Genomic DNA, 21,549 nt, shown 5'->3' with positions numbered 1-21,549 from the left:
TTGCTCTTTTAGGTCCTGTAACAACTACTAAGTAAATCCACTTAGAAAACATGTTGTATATTCATTACAAAATCTGTATGTTTTACAAGTGTAATACATTAAAACGTGCAATTATATCATTGCTTTCTGAATTATGAAGTGAAATGCAAATATAGTTCAATACCACTGATAGATAAAATTGGGAATGCCCATTTCTGCTGTAAATACTATCAATAATCATTAACAGCACAAATCCAGAAAGAACTTTTGATCCAAAGTGCTCTTTTGAGCACTCTTAGGAGCAAAGTCGATCTTTCCCTTTAGTTGGATGAAAATTGATGCTAGTCAACATCCTCTCCCCCACCCAACAAAAAAGTATCAAATAAATACCTTGTGTTAGATTCCTGGTGATCTCTGAACATTTGCGCTATTAGTTTTCCACAAATGGCATCTGCCCGCTTCACCAAAGCTCTGATTAATTCATCACAGCGCATTTCAAACATTCCCAAACGAATAGTCTAAAATGTTAAATATTAAGAATTGAACAAATATGAAAAAGATAACAGCACTATCCATCTGCCTTTCTCATAATACTGATGTTTTATGAGTATTACCTAACAAAACTGAGTTTTGATTTTTTTTTACATAATACAGGAAGGTTATTCTAAATATTTACTCTATTTAACAACTATCTTCTGAGTACATCTTAAAGATTTTATTTTATAATCAATTCTATTTCAGGAGAGTAATGCGATTCAAACTTTGGAGAATCCAGTTACTGCTAGAAATAGTTTGGTATTTAAATGTTGCTTTTCAACATATGCAAAAAATTACATATATTTGTGGTAGAGTTTTTGACTAATGTTAAAACACAGAAAAATAAATCATCAGTCTCCTATTCATCACAATAAACAATATTTTGGTATAATCACCATATTTTCCCAAAGATTGTTAAACACTAAAGCAGACTGAGAAAAATTAGGTTCTTGAAATTTCTGAGTAGCCAAAATACATACTGTACTTCAGTCGTAGACTAAAACTTTGATCGTTAAAGCACAAAAAATGTGTCTGGCTTGTTATCCTCTGCATTTCTATGGTTTACAACAAATATGAGGCTTGATAAATATTTTTCTCGTGAGATAAATGATCTAATTGTTTCATATATATTATAAAATGTATAAATAATTAATAATTAATTATGAATTAAAGTGAAATAGGCTAGAGGTACCTCACCAGGCTGAGCGTGTGTTTTGCATGTTGGACACCCAGGTTCAATACTCAGAACCACCTGGTTGTTTGAACACTTTACAGAAGCAGCCCCTGAACACAGAGCCAAGAGTAGCCCTCAGGTACTGCTGGATCTTAAACCAAAACAAATTAGTGATCATTTTTATTTAGGACACACAACAGTTACACACAGCAAATCATTTACCTTTCTAGATGTGTACTGTATTTCCTCAATAAGTTTTTGGTATTTGCGAATTTCTTCTATTATTTTCTCATAGCTTGGACTTTCTGCAAGGAAAGCATCTACATCTTGCTCAGCTTTTCTAGTAACCAAAAACTCATACTTGTCATAGAGTCTGAGGTGTTCCTTGGGTGCCTCACTCTCCTTCATAATCACTTCTTTCACTTTATTTTTGTGAACTTCCACAATTTCATCCAGAATTATAGGCTTCAAGGTGGTTGGTTTAGACTTACTTTCCTAAACAAAGGAAAAGCAATATGAGGTACTAGTTATTTAAAACACCTTAAGTCAAGGTAATTATATTTATTTTTATAAAAATGCCAATTTACCATGTCTTTCTCCCCCACATACAAGTTCTTCCGAAACTACTTTATGCAGACTATATATTTATCTTATAATTCTTGCTTTTACTACATGGTAGTGTTACTTGAGATTTCCTGTATCATTTAATTTTATTTGGTGTATTATTTTCTGGGCCTAAGAATGCTTTAAAAAAGCTTTTATATAAAAAGTAATGGTTACTGCATCTTTGCTTTATTCTATTTTGCTTCACATAAAGTTTCATTGTTTAGGAAAGTTCTAATGTCTTATAAATGGAGAAACCTGTATCTAAGTTTCATATTAATTTTTATTTTGCTTTTCTGTATGAATGAAATATGAGCACTCAAAAATGGCTACTAAATGAATACAAAAAAGTAGAATCCACATTCTGTGTGCAATTACATATATAAAATATATTACATGTATTTATGAGAGTCATTGCATTATAAATCATTGCTTTAAAAAAGAGAAGCTAAAGAGAGTAGAGAAGTACAGGAGTTAAAGTACTGGTCTTACACTGATGCTGACTCAGATTCAATCCCCGGGTACATGGTTCCCCAAGTACTGTCAAGTTGTAGTCCCAGAAGCACCCCTAGTACTACAGGATGACTCAGGAAATCCCTGGAATTACAGGCCCTAAGAAGCACCACATTCTGGTGGCCTGATTTTGAATATTAGTCTGGTTAGTTGAGAATCACCAGGGATAACCCCCAGGCCCTCTGAGCACTGCTTCGGAACAATCTTCCCTCAAAGGTACCTCAATGCCATCTCATCATACTCTTTGATCATAGTAAATTTTCATTGAACAAATGTAACTTGAACAAAGAGACACTGTTTACTCATTTACCATTAATCTTAACAGCAACCAGAAGAGACCAAAATCCCTAGTGGCAAAATTTGCACTCTGCTCTCACAGTCAGAGTAATGAAGGACGAGAAGGCCATTTAAATTAGCAAACTAATCTCAACAGTGTGTCTTTCCCTTTTCAAGTAGGAAGACAGATGAATGTGCCTATATGGAGGACCATTTTTAATTATCTCAGACATTCTGTTCCACTGCATTCACACTGTTAATATCAGAAATCCTTAGAGAAGAGGACATGCTTCCCAACTGTGACCCTGGTGAGCACTGTAAAATGCCATATTGCTCAGAGCTAGAGACCCCATGAGATCTGCAGAGAAACCCATCACTGCCACTACCCCCTACTCAACAGATGGGAGGTGTCATTTCTCTTTTCTGATAAAGAAAATCAGGTATTGATTAGAATGTGAATTTGTTAGGTCTCTGGTGAACCTCATCCATATTCATTATTTAATTTAACAATGTTTAAATTTATTCATAGGAGGCTTAATTTCTACAGCCTATCTTTCTAAGCAAATTGGACACAGTATTTTAGAACTATATCATAATTTATTTACTAATAATTTTAATTAATTTCTAGCAAAAGTTAATAGAAATATCTTGTTTTCTTTTTTGTATGAGGCAGCTTAGGAATTCTAAAACATATGAACTGAAGAGATAATAGAGCAAGAAGGGTTTATTGCCTTGCAAGCAAGCAGCTGATCCAAGTTTAATACCCAGCCCTACAGATCATCTCCTGAGCTATTCTAGGAATGACCCTTGAGCACAGAACCAGGAGTAATCCCTGAGCACCACTGGGTGTGGCCTAAAACAAGCAAATGAATAACAGAATTATGTAACACCGTAAACTGGCTCATAAAAGGACTTAAATCATTGCTCTAGCACACTAGCAAGTTTATTTTTCATGGAAATAAAAGCTATTTTATTTTCAATCAAAAATTATAATTAGGGGCCAGAGTGATAGCACAGCACTAGAGCATTTGCCTTGTACACAGCTGACCTAGGATGGAACTGGGTTCAATTCCCGGCATTCCATATAGTTCCCTGAGCCTGCCAGGAGTAATTTCTGAGCGCAGAGCCAAGAGTAACCCTTGAGTGCTGCTGGGTGTGGCCCCAAAACAAAATAAACAAGAACTATAATTAGGAACAGCCATACAAATTCTATTTATTTCTTCAGTTGCTATCAAAACCATTTTCATTTTCTGGGGTCCGCGTGATAACACAGTAGTAGGGCATTTGCCTTGCATGCAGCTGATCCAGGAGGGAACTTGGTTCAATCCCCATCATTCCATATGGTCCCCCAAGCCAGGAGCAATTTCTGAGAGCATAACCAGAATAACCCTTGAGCATCACAGGGTGTGGCCCAAAAAGAAAAAAAAATCATTATCTTACTATAAAAAATAAATCCCCCTGGTATCACTTTCCTGAAATGACTAGTTACCAGAATCATTTAAGGATTTTTGACCAGTCTTTTTTTCTGAGTTCAATAACTGTGAATCTGTGATTCTGGGAGTGAGGGGTGGCAGGGTAGAATCACAGAAATTGTATTTTTAAAGTTTCACTAGGTAGTATTGCTACATAAGAATCCAGAACTATCACTCTAATCATAATGTACCAAATGAGAAACCCATCTCTCTCTCTCAAACTGCATTTCCAGGGGTGGAAAATCACTTTCTCCCTGGAGTAATCTAGATTGACAGCTTATATCTAGTTAAAAACAGGTACGTGTTTAATCTTCCTTTAGAAACCAAAAAGTTTACAGTCACAACTTATTACCATAAATTCATAGCAAGTATACTCTTTCTTTATTTTGTATTTTATAATCTATATTTTATAATTTATTATATTTGTATTTTATAATACTTTTATATTTGTAGTTTATTTATTTATTTATATTGTATTGTATTTATAATACTTTTATATTTGTATTTTATAATACTTTATTTTGATATTTGCCTAGTAACTTATATTAACTTGTCAACTTCATAGGCTGATTCAAATAATCGTTGAGAAAGTTAGATGATGACTAGATTAGAAAAGTATGTGAGAGATAATTGGAGCTCAACAAAGGATAGAGTTACAGCAAGTATCTGGAGAAACTTCTAATTTAGGGCAAAATGAGGAATAGCTATTCTAAAAACTACCTTCTAGAGGAAAAAAGACAGTTACTGCTTAGTCCAGGGGACTGAGATCCCCCCACTCCAGGCTGGTCTTCAGGGTCACGCCTGGTTAATCGGGCCCTGGGGGGAGGATGGGGGGTAGAAATTCCTCCCCTCTGCATACTGGACCCCATTCAGGAGTTCTTTTCTTACTAATATACATTTTCAGTAGCAACATATATACTTTTTAACAACACCCAAAAATATTATTAATTCTCTACTGTTTCTAGGGAAAAAAAATGGAATTCCCTAGACTTGGAATATAATATTCAAATAGGTCTCTAAAATCAGAGTATATGTAGACGTGACTTCCTATACAGTGGTCCTCTCTGACCGCCAACCCTAATCCATAAACAATTTATCTATACAAGTTCTTTAATTTTTAGGCACCAAGACCGACCTCCTGCCCCAACAGATTCTGCCCTTTCGCACACCCCTACAAAGCTCATTATTACTCCTTAACTCTCTCACCCCCAATCATCAGTCCCCCACATTTACCCTTTTTAACTTCAGTACTACACAGTTCTAATCACAGACCGAAGTAGTGCAATGGATTTAACAACCCCCAACTATTTCAAAAGACATAAAATGGACACATATGTCTTTTGAATATTTTATGTGTATTTTCTTTAACAGCTATAACTCTTTCTAAATATTCTTTTACCGTGACAAATCTACCCACATTTTATCTTGTCTTCTCTTTGTGAGCTGTTCAATAAGGAATTTTAATGCTTATGATTGAACCATGTCATGGGGATTGTTGGACTTGTTCTTATGGCTTCCATATGCGCCAATAATGCCTCATGGCATTGTTCCTTGTTTGCATAGGCACATTAAAATGGGAAATTACTATACATACAAATAAGTTCTTATCTAATAGAGGTTGGAACACACAAATCTCGTAGTACAATGGGACCTTACACCCTGAACATCAATATAATGAACTGGCTCAGGCCTCAGAAGAATGGGCATCCTCCATTCACCCCTGAACCAGGCAAGCTATCTATGAAGCATCGAAGGTTTTTTATAACAACATCTGGAAGCAATCTTCTACCCGGGAAGACCCTACCACGGCTCTGACATCGACCTGCTCAAAAGAGACTTCCCTTAACACTAAGAAGACTTGACGACAACAACGACCTGCTCTACAGGACAGGGTTCTCTGCATTGCCCTTAAGGTGTGAGGTGAAACAAGAGGACGCTCTGCACCATCCTGACTACAATATAGGATATGCAGATTCCAGGATCTTTAATACAGAAACATGATACCAACAACAGAGACTGTGTGAAAAATAAAAGTATATTGACAACAGACAATGACCTGGATTGGACAAACTAGTTTGCCTGGAGTCTAGAGTTGGCCTTATGCCAGGAAACTTCAGGGGTATGGTCTCCTTGTATTTAGGCCAAGGCTTTTCCTTTCCATGTCCCTCATATTTTGGTGGGCCTGTGCAAACAATAATTGCCACTCTAACACCGTTTTTTACTGTGCTTCTTTGACTCTAATCCTTAAGAGAAACAACCCACTTAAACTTTTGAGGTTAATGCAAACTAATAGGCATGTGCATGGAAATGTAAAAAAGTACTTTGCCTTCAATGTTTAAGGAGTTACATAAGTCTTATGTCTTTAGATTGTTTTGTGTGCTGCTAAGAAATATTATGTACTACAATCTGGGGACTTGAGGGACAAAGTAATTGTACATGGGTTCTGTTTTATTTTTCTTAATGTTCTTTGGCTGAAAGTTCAAAGTTAAGATATAAGCAATGGGACTACTAAGAATTCTGTTTATGGGTGATTGTCCTTCCACTGTAACTTTATTTTGTCCTCTTTCTTTGCATCTTTGTTCTCATAATAATAAAAAATTAAAAAAAAGACAGTTACTGCCTAAAATGCTTGATGCAACTTTCATAATGTATAGATAAGGAAACAAATAAAGTATAAGGACCCAAACTTGAGAAAAGGCCAAGATTGAGAGGTATTGATGCAGAAGTAAATAGTTGTGTGGGAAACTGCAAACTAAGCTGTGCTTTAAAAAAATTGCCAGGAGGACCCAACCCCACTCTCCTCTTTTCTCTGTGGAAAAATAAAAGAAAAAATAAAAAGAATTGCCTGGAGAAAAGGTGGGCAGGAAAAACAGTTGTCAGGGGATAAAGGCCCAAGTTTGAGTACAATGGGAAATCATCATATAAAGCCACAGACATTGAAAAAATGACAAAATCTTAACACGTGGATTCTTCAGACAAACTTTTAGAAAGCTTTTGGTCACAGATCTTTGGATGAGCTAGAACAAGAAAGCAAACTGCCCAGTTTAGACCTTGTTTGGCAAGTGGAGAAGAAAAGAATTTGTAAGCATGAGCCTGATTACATGTAAATTAATTAAGTCTTCGCTCTGCCAGTGCTGTTAACAAAATCCTCAAGCAAAAACTCTATGAAATGTTCCTTGGTTAGGTCTCTGCAGGTGTAACCAGAGCCTCATCAAGAAAGACAAATTTTAGAGGAGCCAACTTGAAGCAAGGCTTCCAAGGCTTCTCTGCATAACATTCTGGCATCACCTTCCTCCTTTCAGCACCCAATTCTTTTTCAGAAAGATAATTTCCTACTATCATTGTCATGAGTGATAAAGAGAATACTCCTTAAATAATAGCATTGCAAACCAGTGTCTAAAAGGGAAAAGAGAGGAGAGGCAGACAGACAGGCAGACAGACAGGCAGACAGAGACAGAGACAGAGACAGAGATGTCTGACAAAGACAAGCAGGGGAGGACAAAAGAGAGAAACTGGGGAAATTGGTGGCTAGAAATGTACAGAGGTGAAGGAATGGGTATTGGACATTGTATGACTGAAACTAATTCATGAACAACTTTGTAACCATAAAGAAATAAAGTTCTGGCATGAACAAGTACATAATAATATAGGAAAAATTATTCAGTGGGAAATAACCACTAGAAACAGAAGTCAAATCTGTAAGGAGCAGGTTTAAACTGAGAAAGAAGTAGCTGTTGGAATTACTGGATAAAAAGCATTTAGTATCTGATCAAAGAAGTAAAATGGCTACAATGTAATTAAAAGTGAAGCCTACCCTTGGGAAAAAGACTGTCATGAGATTCCTAGAAAACAAAGAATAGCTCTCTATGAGGCCAGAGAAGTGGTGTAGAGCGGTAAGGTGTCTGCCTGCTTGGCGCTAGCCTAGGACTGACTGTGATTCAATCCCCCAGTGTTCCATATCAAGACAGCATCCCTGTCAAGACAGGAGTGATTTCTGAGCACATAGCTGGGAGTAATCCTGAGCATCACTGCATGTGGCCAAAACACTAAGAAAAAAAAAAGCTCTCTAAAGAGGGTAATTCATGATGCAAAGAAAAATAAGTCCCTGATTACTATAACTTCATCTACATAAAGACATAAAAAATGATAACTTGTTGAAGAATATAGAAAGAGTAAGTTTACCTTAAAATTTTAAAAACAACTACAATTCAGTAGTATGCCTGGAGCATAGAGTTGGTCTTATGCCAGAAAACTTCAGGGGTAAGTTCTCCTTGTATTTAGGCCAGGGCTTTTCTATGTCCCCCATATTTTGCTGGGTCTATGCAAACAATTGCCACTCTAACACCGTTTCTGCTGTGTTCCTTTGACTCTAATCCTTAAAAAAAACACTTTAACTTTTGAGGTTAACTTAAATTAATATGCATGTGCATGGAACTGTAAAAAAAAATACTATGTCATCAATGTTAAAGGAGTTACATAAATTTTGTGGCTTTAGATTGCTTTGTGTACTGCTAAGAAATGTTTTAATGTACTACAATCTGGGGACTTAAAGGACAAAGTGATTGTGCATGTGTCTTTTTTTATTTTTTATTAATATCTTTATTTAAACACCTTGATTACAAATATGATTGTAGTTGGGTTTCAGTCATGTAAAGAAACCCTCCCCCCTTCACTGGTGCAACATTCCCACTACCAATGTCCCAAATCTCCCTCCTCCCCACCCCACCCCCGCTTGTACTCTAGACAGGCTTTCTACTTCCCTCATTCATTCACATTGTTATGATAGTTCCCAGTGTAGTATTCTTAATGTTTTTTGGCTGAAAGTTCAAAATTAAGATGTCAGCAAGGGGATTTCTTCTGAGAATTTTGTTTATGGGTGATTGTCTTCCCACTGTAACTTTACCTTGTCCTCTTTCTTTGCATCTTTGTTCTCATAATAAAAATAATAAATATATGTGTATATATAATAAGAAAAAAGAACAATATAATTCAGAATAATGGATCATTTGTTAAAAGGTAGATAAATAGAAATTTAAATAAGAGGGATGTAAAGAGTAGGATAATGAAAAGGAATCAAAATTCTATTACTTAAAAGAGATTTTAGGTATTCAGGTATTGAACTTATTACCAATTAAAACTTTGTACAATAGTCTCCAGTATGTGTGCCTTAAACATTCAGAAACTATGTTAGAAACAGGAGAGGAAAAAATTATTTCTTGATGGTACTTGATAATATTTGAAAATCTATCCTGGTGGGGGATTTTTAGGCATGCTCATTACTAAATAGTCTATGAGCATAAGCACTGTTGAAATGTCACATAGTTCAGCATAGTTTGAATAAAAATAAAAATCTCTCAGCAAGAGAGAGAAGAAAAGTAAAATCTAAGATTTGACACTCTACAATTAAGAGGTCCCAAGTCATCTAGTAAATATATTTGGCTATTTTAAATCTCACAAACAGCCAGTTCAAAAGATAATGGAAGTGGCAAGAGGGCAAGAGGGCTGGAATAAAATGATAAGCAAAGGTCAGGAAAAAGTTGGCACATTTTTTTCTTTTTAAAAGTCAAAATATTTTGTTGCATTGGTGAAGCGGGGTGTTCTTTACATGACTGAAACCCAACTAAGTCATATTTGTAATCAAGGTGCTTAAATAAAGATATTAATTTAAAAAAAAAGAAAATCAAAATATTTTGGTGCAAAAATAAGAACACTTGAAATGAGTAGCTTGGTTAAGTGGGTTGAACCACTTCCTCCCTGGCCAGAGTAGACAGCAATCTCCTCTCAGACCCTGTGTCCAGACCTGGGCTGAGGGTAACCTCTCCCTATGTGTGTGTGTGTGTGTGTGTGTGTGTGTGTGTGTGTGTGTGTGTGTGTGTGTGTGTGTGTGTCCCTGCAGACATTAGGAAAAGAATCACCCACATGCAGGTGTTCTAATGATCAAAGAAAGTCAACGGCACAAGGCAACAAACACCAACAGATCACAAAGCATCAGTGGCAGTCCAGGAGGATATCACAGGACATCTAGGCACAGATGCAGCAAGATTCTAGAGTGAACCAAGAGGCGCATGTAGAAACCAGCCAGGAATCAGTGTGAGGCCTGAAAACAGGACCGCGGGATTTTTGTATACTTCTCTTAACTTTTTTTTTTTAATTCTTTTAATTTAATTTATTGTTTTTGGAGCTACACCTAGTGTTACATAGGGGTTAATCTTGGTTCTGCACACAGGTATTACTCCTGGCTGGGCTTGGGGGACCAAATGGCATGGCAGAGAGCAAACCTGAGTCAGGTACATGCAAAGCAAGCGACAAACTGCTGTACTATCACTCTGGCCCCTTACTTGTAAAAGTCAAGAAACCCACATCCAGAGCTAGCCCATTTCATAGAGCTGGAAAGTTTAATAATAGGGCAACAGCATGTGTGGGTGTGTGAGGAATCACTCTCTGATTCTGCAAACCTATCGCAGCTTTATTTGACTCCTTCTGCTCTGCAAGATTTCAACGGTGTCCACAGAAGACTGAACTAAAAAACTAGGTAAATAGTACAAGAAGCGAGTTTGAATGGATATTTTTTAAAGAAAAACTTTCTTATACATCAGTGTTACTAATTAATTTATATTATGTAAAACAGAGGATACCTATTTTCCATCTTTCATAAGGTATTTAAAATTACATAACATCATATGTACATATCATATGTACATATATCTTACTATCATCATGTAAGAGTTAGTAAATTAACAAATATTACTTACCCACTTTGAATACAATTTTGTCTCAATTCTTGGCACGTAACTGACAGCTTTAATCATCACATCATAAACATTTAGAAAGATATCTACATAGTCAGAAAATTCAGGCTCAAACTTAATGGCATTATTATCCAGAATCAGTCTCATTACAAAACCTGGATGTTCAAAAGCTCTAACAGAGTCCTGCAAAAGAAAATGCATACATACACGTGTGTGTATTGTGACACACTCCTGAAGGCACTGAGTTCAATTAGAATACATGAAGCATCCTTTCACTTAGAACCTAGAGAGTTCAGCCAAAGAAGGGCTGTACAAAAAAAGGAGGATTTCCACCTACAGTTCTTGGTATCTATCAATCACTGGGCCTACAAAATAGTTACAGAGTCAAGAATCCAAATGAGTCCAAGTCCCAAGACCCTGCTTCTTCCAGAAAACAAAAGATGTGTGTGTGTATGTGTGTGTGTATGTGTGTGTGTGTGTGTGTGAAAACTTTCCCCAAATATTGTGAAATAAATTTTCCAATAATTGGAATTTTTACTAATCCTTCCCCATGTGACTATAGCCATATATCCAGAGTATGCTGGTCTACACTAACTTTTAGTAGATAACATGTAAAGGAGTTCTTGCTCACCTACTGGGAAAGGTCTTTGATAATTTTGCTTTCTGGAAGAACTCAAAGTAGCTAAGCAGGTAAATAAAAAAAAACTCTATGTGACTAAAACAAACTTACGCGGGGTTGATCAATCAAATCTGTGAAGTCCTGCATGGAAACCAAGGTGAGGTCCTGCAGCTGTAAAGTCATGAGGGTGGCCGCACAGTTGAAAAAAGATTCTAGTTTGGCACTGTTGTCACCAACTGGCAACTGCCTCTTCTTATTACCTTGGTAATAAATATTTTGCACTTCTGGAAACCACCTTGAAAGAATGGAAGGTTTTTCAAAGTCAAGGCATTGAGAGAATGACTTTCACAATAAGCACGAACACACATCTTTATGAATATCCAAAAGTTTTTATAGGATTCTATTTTGCTAAGTGGCATGACTCATGCTGTGATCTGGAAGCACTAGCATACTTCATTACTCCCAGGTAAAAGGATTTCCACCACAGCTGATAGAAAATAAATCGGAGAGGCTGGAGAGACAGCGCCAGAATCAAGACCTGCATGTGACCCCCCACCTGGATATCTAGAACTGCATATAGATCCCACAAATATTGAAAAGAGACACACAACTGGGTGTGGCCTGAAAACAAAAGAAAACAGAAGAGATAAAAATAAGAAACGTTTTGGAGTCAAATGATAGAGAATTTTTTTGAGCAATTGAGAAGCATTTTATATAAAAATTGTTGATTTCACTAAAGTATATAGATATAAATGAAGAGAAATATCCTCTAAAGAAGTATCAAGTAGAAAGAGGGTAATCAGAAAGATAGTTGGGAAGGGCAGGATAATGAATTTGATAATTTCACGATTTATAGTAGAGTTTGTAGAACTTTCCTAAGGATTTCACAGGACTTGGGAATTAAACTCAGGAATCAAGGCAAATCTCAACTTCTGACATCACAGCTGATTTTTCTGTCATGGTTAAATAACAAGTAAAGTTAAAATAACTTGTAAAGAGGACAAGTAGTATACATTGAATATAAAAGGGCAATATTAGATTAAGAAGGGGGACCGAGGGGCTGGAGCAATGGCGCAGTGGTAAGATGTTTGCCTTGCATGCAGCTGACCCAGGATGGACCACGGTACGATCCCCTTGCATCCCATATGGCCCCCCAAGTCAGAAGCGATTTCTGAGTGCATAGCCAGGAGTAACCCCTGAGCATCACCGGGCGTGACCCAAAATCCCTCCCCCCAAAAAAAATTTTTTTTAAAGAAGAGGGACTGAGAAGCTTCTGCTAATTCAGGTAAGAAATTAAATAAATTTAGGGCTTATAAAAGGAAAAAAGGACAAATAAAATATATTTAAGATTATTCATTTACTCATTTCAAAGATGTTTACAAACTCCCAATTATGTACCAAATATTTGGGGTACAAAAAGATTTTTCTCTTACTCAGAGTGCCAATAGGCCAATGGAATTGGGATAGAAACATATGTAAAAATATATACAAAATGCAGGATTTAACATATTATGAATTTTGAAGGACATTCAGAAGATCACCTGGACAAGGTAAGAGTTAAAACACTGTGGAACAGGGTCATTTGAATTGGATATTCAGGGACAGAAGAGAAGGGACTCCAATAAATAACTGCATGTAGTTGTTCAACTTCAATTTCAACTATCAATACGACAAATCAATAACAAGCATTTGGAAATTAATAATATGTGGAAACTACTGCAATCCTAAATAATCAATGAATCAAAAACTATACAAATTAGAAAATATTTTGAGCTTAAACTTATGGGTTCAAAAAAAAATGAGAATAAAAGGGCCGGCATGGTGGCGCTAGAGGGAAGGTGTCTGCCTTGCCAGCGCTAGCCTAGGACTGACTGCGGTTCCATCCCCCGGTGTCCCATATGGTCCCCCAAGGCAGGAGCGACTTCTGAGCACATAGCCAGGAATAAACCCTGAGCATTATGGGTGTGGCCAAAAGAAACCAAAAACAAAAAAAAAACAAAAAAAAACTATGGGTTGCAGGAAATCAAGATCAGAAGAGAAATGCCTACATTAGAAAAAAAATTTATCTGAGGCAGGGATATGGCTCAAAGAATTAGATTATATGCTTGGCATGTGCAAGGACCTAGTGAAATCCCTGATATTGCATGGTTCTCTGAGCACTTCCAGGAGGGCTCTGTTGACCACACTATCAGACCCCACACACTACATTACTAGGTCCTGAGCAATGAATCATCAAATCTGCAACACAAGGCTGAGTAGCACCAGAAGATGTCTTCAGGACACCCAGAAAATTAAACAGAATAAAGAAATTAAATCAGGGCCATAGCAATAGTACAGTGAGCAGGGCACTTGCCTTGCATGTAGCCAACCCAGGTTTGATCCCTGGTAACCCAGAATGGACAACGACAGAGCCCTACCAGGGGTGATCCCTAAATGCAGAGTCGGGAGTAAGCTCTAAGCATGACCACATATGCTCCCCCCCCAAAAAAAAAAGAAAATTAAATCTTAATAATCTAAAATACCACTAGGAAATGATAAAATATGATAACTAAAAACAAAAGAAGAAATAAAGACCTGAATGAAAATAAAATAGTATAGAAAATTCATAGGAAAAATAGAACCAACAAAAGCAAAACCTGACCTATTAGAATAACTGGTCTTCATTCTATTCAGGATAATTTTTTTCTGCTGGTGCTTCTCACTCATTGGATGAAAGCACCTTTTGTATTGGTCCCTTACCAAACCTGCTCTCCACCCCAGGGTGTGGCTTTTAGTTTCTATTTTCCACAACTGAACTATCTGCCTGTTTGCCTTAGTGTTAGGAGCAGAAAGCTTGTAGTGGAATTTCCCTGGACCTGTACCATTCCCTTCATCTTTGTGTGGAATATTTCCTCTGTCGGTATTTGTTCCAGAACCCATGTCTCCCCAACCCATTGGGATTGGGCCATGAAGCTCTGCTTCACTGACCTATAGAAAAACTCGGTAAAATTATCAATATTATGCTTAGAAAGATCAAGATGAAAAAGAACTCAAATTGTTCCAATCAAAAATGATAAAGGAACAGTTGAATGCTATACAGTTCTAAGGAAGAATAAAACCATGCCATTTGCAGCAACATGGATGAAACTAGATCAAGTTGACTGAAATAAATCAGAAGAAATAAAAGATGCAGAATGATTGGTTTCATACATGGAACTTAGACACAGCAAGGTGTCTAAGATACATAGCAAGGTAGCAACAAAGGTCCAAAGGAACATATAATAGGAGAATTGAGCCATACAATTGAGTGGGGAAAAGAATTGAGAGGAAAGAATCTTGAGTCCTTGGTTACACAGATTATAGGGAGGTGTTGGAATTATATTCATAAGAAGTCATTATAAACTGCATTGTAAAGTACAGAATCTGGGGCCAAAGAGAAAGCATGGAGGTAAGGCAGTTGCCTTTCATGCAGAAGGACGGTAGTTCGAATCCCGACATCCCATATGGTCCCCTGAGCCTGCCAGGAGCGATTTCTGAGCATAAAGCCAGGAGTGTGGTTTTATGAGTGTGGCCAGATGTGACCCCCCAAAAAAAAGCCAAAAAAAAGTATTTAATAAAACACAGAATCTCACAAAATTCCCCCCTCAAAATAATAAAGGGCATATTAATAGCAGCATGATGAAAATAAAAATAAATAAAATATGTGAATAAATGAAATATATGAAGTATACATATAACTTTATGGCAACGAATTAGATCATTTAACAAATTTTTATAAACTAGCTACCAAAACTGACTAAAGAAGAAACAGAGGTGGTGAAGAAGAAGAAGAAGAAGAAGAAGAAGAAGAAGAAGAAGAAGAAGAAGAAGAAGAAGAAGAAGAAGAAGAAGAAGAAGAAGAAGAAGAAGAAGAAGAAGAAGAAAGAAGAAGAAGAAGAAGAAGAAGAAGAAGAAAGAAGAAGAAGAAGAAGAAGAAGAAGAAGAAGAAGAAGAAGAAGAAGAAGAAGAAATAAAGTAAAAGAAGAAACAGAAGAAGGAGGAAGAGGAGAAGGAAGAGGAGGAAGAGGAGAAGGAGGAGAAGGAAAAAGAGGAGGAGAAGGAGGAGAAGAAAAAAGAGGAGGAGGAGGAAGAGAAGAAGAGGAGGAGGAGGAAGAGAAGAAGGAAGAGGAGGAAGAGAAAGAGGAGAAGAAGAAGAAGAAAAGAAGAAAAAGAAGAAATAAAATAATAATAATAATAAAGAAAGGGGGAAGAAGAAATAAAATAATAATAATAATAATAATAATAATAATAATAATAGGAACAGAGGGACTGGACCCAAAACAAAACAGTGAGTGAGTAGGATACTTGCTTGCCCAAACACAAAATGGACCTGTGTTAGACCAAGGGGCAAAGGGTGGAGGTATGGAATGCATGCTGGGAAACCTGGTGAAGGGAGGTCAACACTGGTGGTCGGTATGACCTTAGTTCACTATCACTAAATGTCTAAAATACAACTGTGAAAGACTTGTAATTCACAAAGTTCTCAATAAAAATATGTTTAAAAAAAGGAATCTTGCTTGCTTGGCGTGTGGCCGATTCAGGTTCAATCCTAGCATTAGATATGGTCACCTAAGCACTACCAGGAATGAGTCCTGAATGCAGAGCAATGAGTAAGCCCTAAAAATCACCAGGTGTGTCCCCTTTCAAAAACAAAAGAAAAGAATAAGAAGAACTTAACTATCAAATAGATTGGGTTCAAAATTTAAATAAAAAGAACGTTTTATCACAGTAGGAAAGACACTTGCTAGTGTGAACCCCATTAAGAAAAAACAATCCATAAAGCAAGAAGGGAAGATGAAATTTCATCTATAAGACGAAATTTTGAAATTTGTTGTAACTTGAATAGAATTGAAAGGTGTCATTCTAACTGAAGTGAATCAGTGGGTATTTTTACCTTGCATGTGTCTGACCCCGGTTTGATTCCTGGGACTACATACAGTCCCCTGGGTCCCCTCAGGAGTGACCTCTAAGCCTAAAGCCAGGAGTAAGCCCTGAGTGTGGTTGGTCCAAAAAATGAAAATAGCAAACTAGATATAGTAATAAAAATTTCAAATATCCGTGGTTCAAAGAAGAATTATAAGACAATGAAAGAATACGCCATGGGAAAATATCTGAAAATTATACAACTGTTGATATTCTAGTGAAACATATATGAAGACTCTGACAACTGAATATTAAAAAGATAGATTATCCAAAGCAAAATAAACAATGGTTTGAATCAACATTTATCCAAACAAGGTAACTAAATGGACAGCAATCACATGGAAAAGATGCTTACTGTCAGCTTACAAAATTGTAAATAAATAAAGACTACAGCAATTCACCTCTACAATGGTGACCATAGGAAGAAAGTCGGATAACAAGTAATGGCAAGGATGTTTAGAAATTTGAACCTTCACACATTGCCAATAAAATGAAAAAATCATGCAAAGCTTTTATAAAGGATGATGCTAGTTCCTCAAAAGCTAAATACTTATCATAAGCAATAGCAATTCCACTCATAGGTATATACACTTAAAGAATGGACATTATAGTTTATGTAAAACAAATGCTCACAGTATCATTGTTTGTAATGGCCAAAGCCCAGAAGCAACCTAAATGTACACCAAAGAAATTGTAGTGGAGAGGAGATGGGAAAGGAGGGAAGAGGAAATGAGAAGCGGAGAGAGGGGGGAAAAAAGGGAAAGGAGGTGAGAGGGAAGAGGAAAGAAAAGAAGAGGAGGGGAGAAGAGAATACAAAAAAACAGATACCCAGAGCAGAGATGACAAACCAGCTGTTGAATAGGAGTATTAGGACTTAAAATGACACTTGAATTTAGTTTACGATAAACTCAATGTTATAATTAGTGATTTACTAAAATGTATCCACTGCGGTGAGCAGATACTCTGCATTTTCCCATGATTATCAAAATAGGCTCACTACAGTATGGCCAGAAGATTATTCCCTAGCATGAATACAGAAGCACTAAGAAATACAGTCCATCCATTCCCATATTTCAGCAAAATTGTTCAATCAAGGCTTGAAAATGATGAATAATGATAGACATAATTGTCCTGGAGTGTTTTAGAATATACTATCTGGAATAAAAAATCTCCCAAATAAGACTATTCCATTTTAATCTACTATCCTTAATTGCTTGATTGCTTAATTGCTTGATAAATCTAACCTCCTAAAGTAATATTTTTTCCTCCTGTAGTTTTTTGTTTGTTTGTTTTTGGGCCACACCCAGTGATGCCCTGGTTATGTGCTCAGAAATCGCTCCTGGCTTGGGGGACCATATGGGACACAAGGGAATCGAACCTAGGTCCATCCTAAGTCAGACGCAAATGCCTTACTGCTTGCATCACCACTCCAGCCCCATATTTTCTTCCTCCTTCGGTTTTTATATTTAACCTCCTTAAGATTTATATTAAGCCAAATAAAATAAAATAAAAGATTTAAATTAAACCTCCTAAGTTTTATATTTAACTTCTTAAAGTAAAATTGTGATTTTTACTCACTTAAAGAATATATTTTCGCTACCCTAATCATTTTTCTTTTTATTTATTTTTTAATAATATTTTATTTAAGCACCATGATTATAAACATGATTGTATTTGGGTTTCAGTCATAAAAAGAACACCACCCTTCACCAGTGCAACATTCCCACCACCAATGCCCCCCATCTCCCTCCCCACCAATCCCCTGCCTGCATTCAAGACAGGCATTCTACTTCTCTCATTCATTAACATTGTCATGATATTTGTCAGTGTGGTTATTTCTCTAACTGCACTCAGCACTCTTTGTGGTGCACATTATATGGTGAGCCGGACCTTCAAGCCCTCATCTCTATTGTCTCTGGGCATTATTACAATAATGTCCTTAATTTTTCTTAAATCTCATAGATGAGTGAGACTATTCTGCATCTATTTCTCTCCCTCTTATTTCACTTAGCATAATAGTTTCCATGTCTATCATGTATAGGAAAATTTTATGACTTCATATTTTCTGATGGCTGCATAATATTTCCATTGTGTATATGTACCACAGTTTCTTTAGCTATTCATCTGTTGAAGGGCATCCGGGTTGTGTCCAGATTCTGGCTATTGTAAATAGTGCTGCAATGAATATAAGTGTGAGGAAGGCATTTTTGTGTTTTGTTTTTGTGTTCCTAGGGTATATCCCTCAAAGCTGTATAGCAGGATCATATCGGAGCACAATTTACTTTTTTTTTTTTTTTAGGAATCTCTGTATTGTTTTCCATAAAGGCTGCAGTAGATGGCATTCCCACCAGCAGTGAATGGGAGTTCCTTTCTCTCCATGTCCCCTCCAGTACTTATTGTTCTTGTTGTAATGTGTGTGAGTCTCTGTGGTGTGAGATGGTACTTCATTGTTGTTTTGATTTGCATCTTCATGATGAGTAGAGATATGGAGCATTTTTTTCATGTGCCTTTTTGCCATTTGTATTTCTTCATTTAAAAAGTGTCTATTCATTTCTTCACATTTTTTGATGGGGTTAGATTTATTTTTCTTGTTAAGGTCTGTCAGTAACTTGTATATCCTAGATATTAGCCCCTTATATGATAGGCACGAGGTGAATAGTTTCTCCCACTCTGTGTGTGGCTTCTGTATCCTAGGCACTATTTCCTTTAAGGTGCAGAAGCTTCTCAGCTTAATATAGTCCCATCTGTTTATCTCTGCTTCCACTTGTTTAGAGAGTGCTGTTTCCTCCTTGAAGATGCCTTTAGTCTCAATGTAACAGTGTTTAACCTAATGTTGTTCTATACACCTTATGATTTCAGGTCTGATATCAAGATCTTTAATCCATTTGGATTTGACCTTTGTGCATGGTGTTAGATGGAGGTTTGCTTTTTTGCAAGTGGCTGACCAGTTGTCCCAACACCACTTGTTGAAGAGGCTCCATTTTGCATTTCTTGCTCCTTTATCAAAGATTAGTTGACTGTATGTCTGGGGAACATTCTTTGAATACTCCACTGATCGGAGGGTCTGTCTGTATTCCAATACCATTCTGTTTTAAAGCCAGTGGCAAATATTATTTTCAATGGAGATAAACTAATAGCGTTTCCTCTAAAATCTGGCACAAGACAAGGCTGCCCTTTCTCACCATTCCTATTCAACATAGTGCTGGAAGTTCTTACCATAGTGATTAGGCAAGAAATAGATACCAAGGGTATCCAGATAGGAAAGGAAGAAATCAAGCTCTCACTGTTTGTATATGACATGATGCTATGGTTAGAAAACCCTAAAGACTCTATCAAAAAGCTTATAGAAACAATAGATTCATATCGCAAAATGACCAGCTACAAAATTAGCATATAAAACTCAATGGCCTTCTTATACACCAATAATGATAGAGAAGAAATGGACATTAAATCCATTCACATTAGTGTCACACAAACTCAAAGAAATAAAAGAGGACACATACCCTGCTCATGGATTTGAAGGATTAACATATTTATAATGGCAATACTCCCCCAAGGCATTATAAAGATTTAATGCAATCCCTCTAAGGATACCCTGACATTCTTCAAAGTGTTATCAAACTCCTGAAATTCATTTGTAACAAAAAAAAAGAAAAAACACCATCGAATAGCTAGAATGACCCTTGGGAAAAGGAATATGGGTAGTATCACTTTCTCCAACTTTAAACGTATTACAAAGCAATAGTCATGAAAACACCCTAATCATTTTTCAAACTCTTCTGCATCCTACATTTAAAAACAGAATTAGAGACTCAGATGCTTACATATATTAATAGTAGACACCAAATTTATATCTGGTGAATGACAAGTTGAAGGTCACCTTTCCCCAGAGACTCCACTTCCTTCAGAGCAGTGGTAAAACAGGACACTTAAAAAAATTAACCACTAAGTAGAGTTATTTTAGTTTCTATACAGCATCTGCTGTGTAGAGACCTAGATAGGCACTATAGAAAAAAGGCAGTTGAAAATATATTTAATTTTCAAAGATTATTAAAACTTTAAAAAAATTTTCTAGAAGCAACCAAAATGCAATTTTCAGGAAATGCATCCCACCAATCACATTTGTAAATTTATAATTTTGTGCATATGATTCTGAAACTTTACGTTTTAACAAGAGTCTCTTTGGCATTCTCCATGTGTCTCATGACAATGTTCTGAAAATTCGCCAACTCTAGTGCCTCTTGGCGATTGTGAAATTCTTCTATGTCAATTAAACGTAGTTTTCTGCAGAGACAAAAAACAAGCACTAATTAAGGATTTTTTGTATTTTTTATTTGTGATAATTGATTCATTCTCCCCAAACATGGTAGTCGTGGTTTTAATGATAAATTTTTTACAAAGTAAATTATTTTAAAACATGAGATATTATAATTTAAAAAGTAATCATACAATTAAAGTCATTAGGTACAATATGATATTTTGAGGTAGCCAAGATTTGATGGAGTACTTAATGATATTTTTTCAAAGTAGAATGACTTACAGAAGAGATAAGATTATTTTAGAAATAAAATAAAATTTTTAAACTTGTCTGGTTTTGATTTTTTAATAGCAATTAATTAAAACCTTTCTTAAGTATGATGGATCTGTTAAATACATAAAACATATATTTAAAACTTTCTCTGACAGATTAAAATAAAAGAACAATGTTAGCTATTATATCATTGTTCTAAATACCTCAATTTAACTTCAGTTTCCTATGGAAGGTACTGCCTTTTAACGACTGTAATTAAGTGTTTTCCATGATATATGAAAAGTAATAGACTATACTATTAAAAAGATCATGAATTTTTACTTAAATACCAATTATAATACTGTTCAGTAAACCACACACACTTACAAACTCCATTCACATTTTTAGCACAAACTAAAACTCACTTCTAAAATGTTAATGGATTCAGTACATGACATCAATAATAATCAGGAAAAACAGAGACAAATATTGCTGGAGAATGCTTGACATTAAGTTAATCAGATAATCTCAATAGTAATGTCTTAAGTAAAATACTCTGAAAAACATAGCATGCTGTGATTTTTAGTGTCACATATGCAACAAATATCTGTATATGTTTGCACATACGTGTGATTATACAACTGATTATGTAGATTATTATGAATATGAAGCCAAGT

General features: G+C 36.0%; 1 protein-coding gene across 1 annotated transcript in view; it reads right to left on the bottom strand.

Moving 5' to 3' along the window:
• The window catches only part of DNAH7 (dynein axonemal heavy chain 7), a 283,116-nt gene that overhangs the window by 238,509 nt on the left and 23,058 nt on the right, over window positions 1-21,549 (bottom strand). Inside the window, exons 8-12 of the mRNA XM_049772925.1 lie at window positions 20,527-20,646; window positions 11,533-11,716; window positions 10,806-10,985; window positions 1,412-1,684; window positions 370-497 (exon numbers count right to left, since the gene is read on the bottom strand). Of these exons, the coding sequence (XP_049628882.1) occupies window positions 370-497; window positions 1,412-1,684; window positions 10,806-10,985; window positions 11,533-11,716; window positions 20,527-20,646 (885 nt within the window). The remainder of the gene's footprint in view (window positions 1-369; window positions 498-1,411; window positions 1,685-10,805; window positions 10,986-11,532; window positions 11,717-20,526; window positions 20,647-21,549) is intronic.

This window comes from Suncus etruscus, chromosome 5 (genome assembly GCF_024139225.1).
Source record: "Suncus etruscus isolate mSunEtr1 chromosome 5, mSunEtr1.pri.cur, whole genome shotgun sequence".
Classification (NCBI taxonomy): domain Eukaryota; kingdom Metazoa; phylum Chordata; class Mammalia; order Eulipotyphla; family Soricidae; genus Suncus; species Suncus etruscus.
Note: the sequence above shows the minus strand (reverse complement) of the source record. Positions and strands in the feature narration are given on the sequence as shown.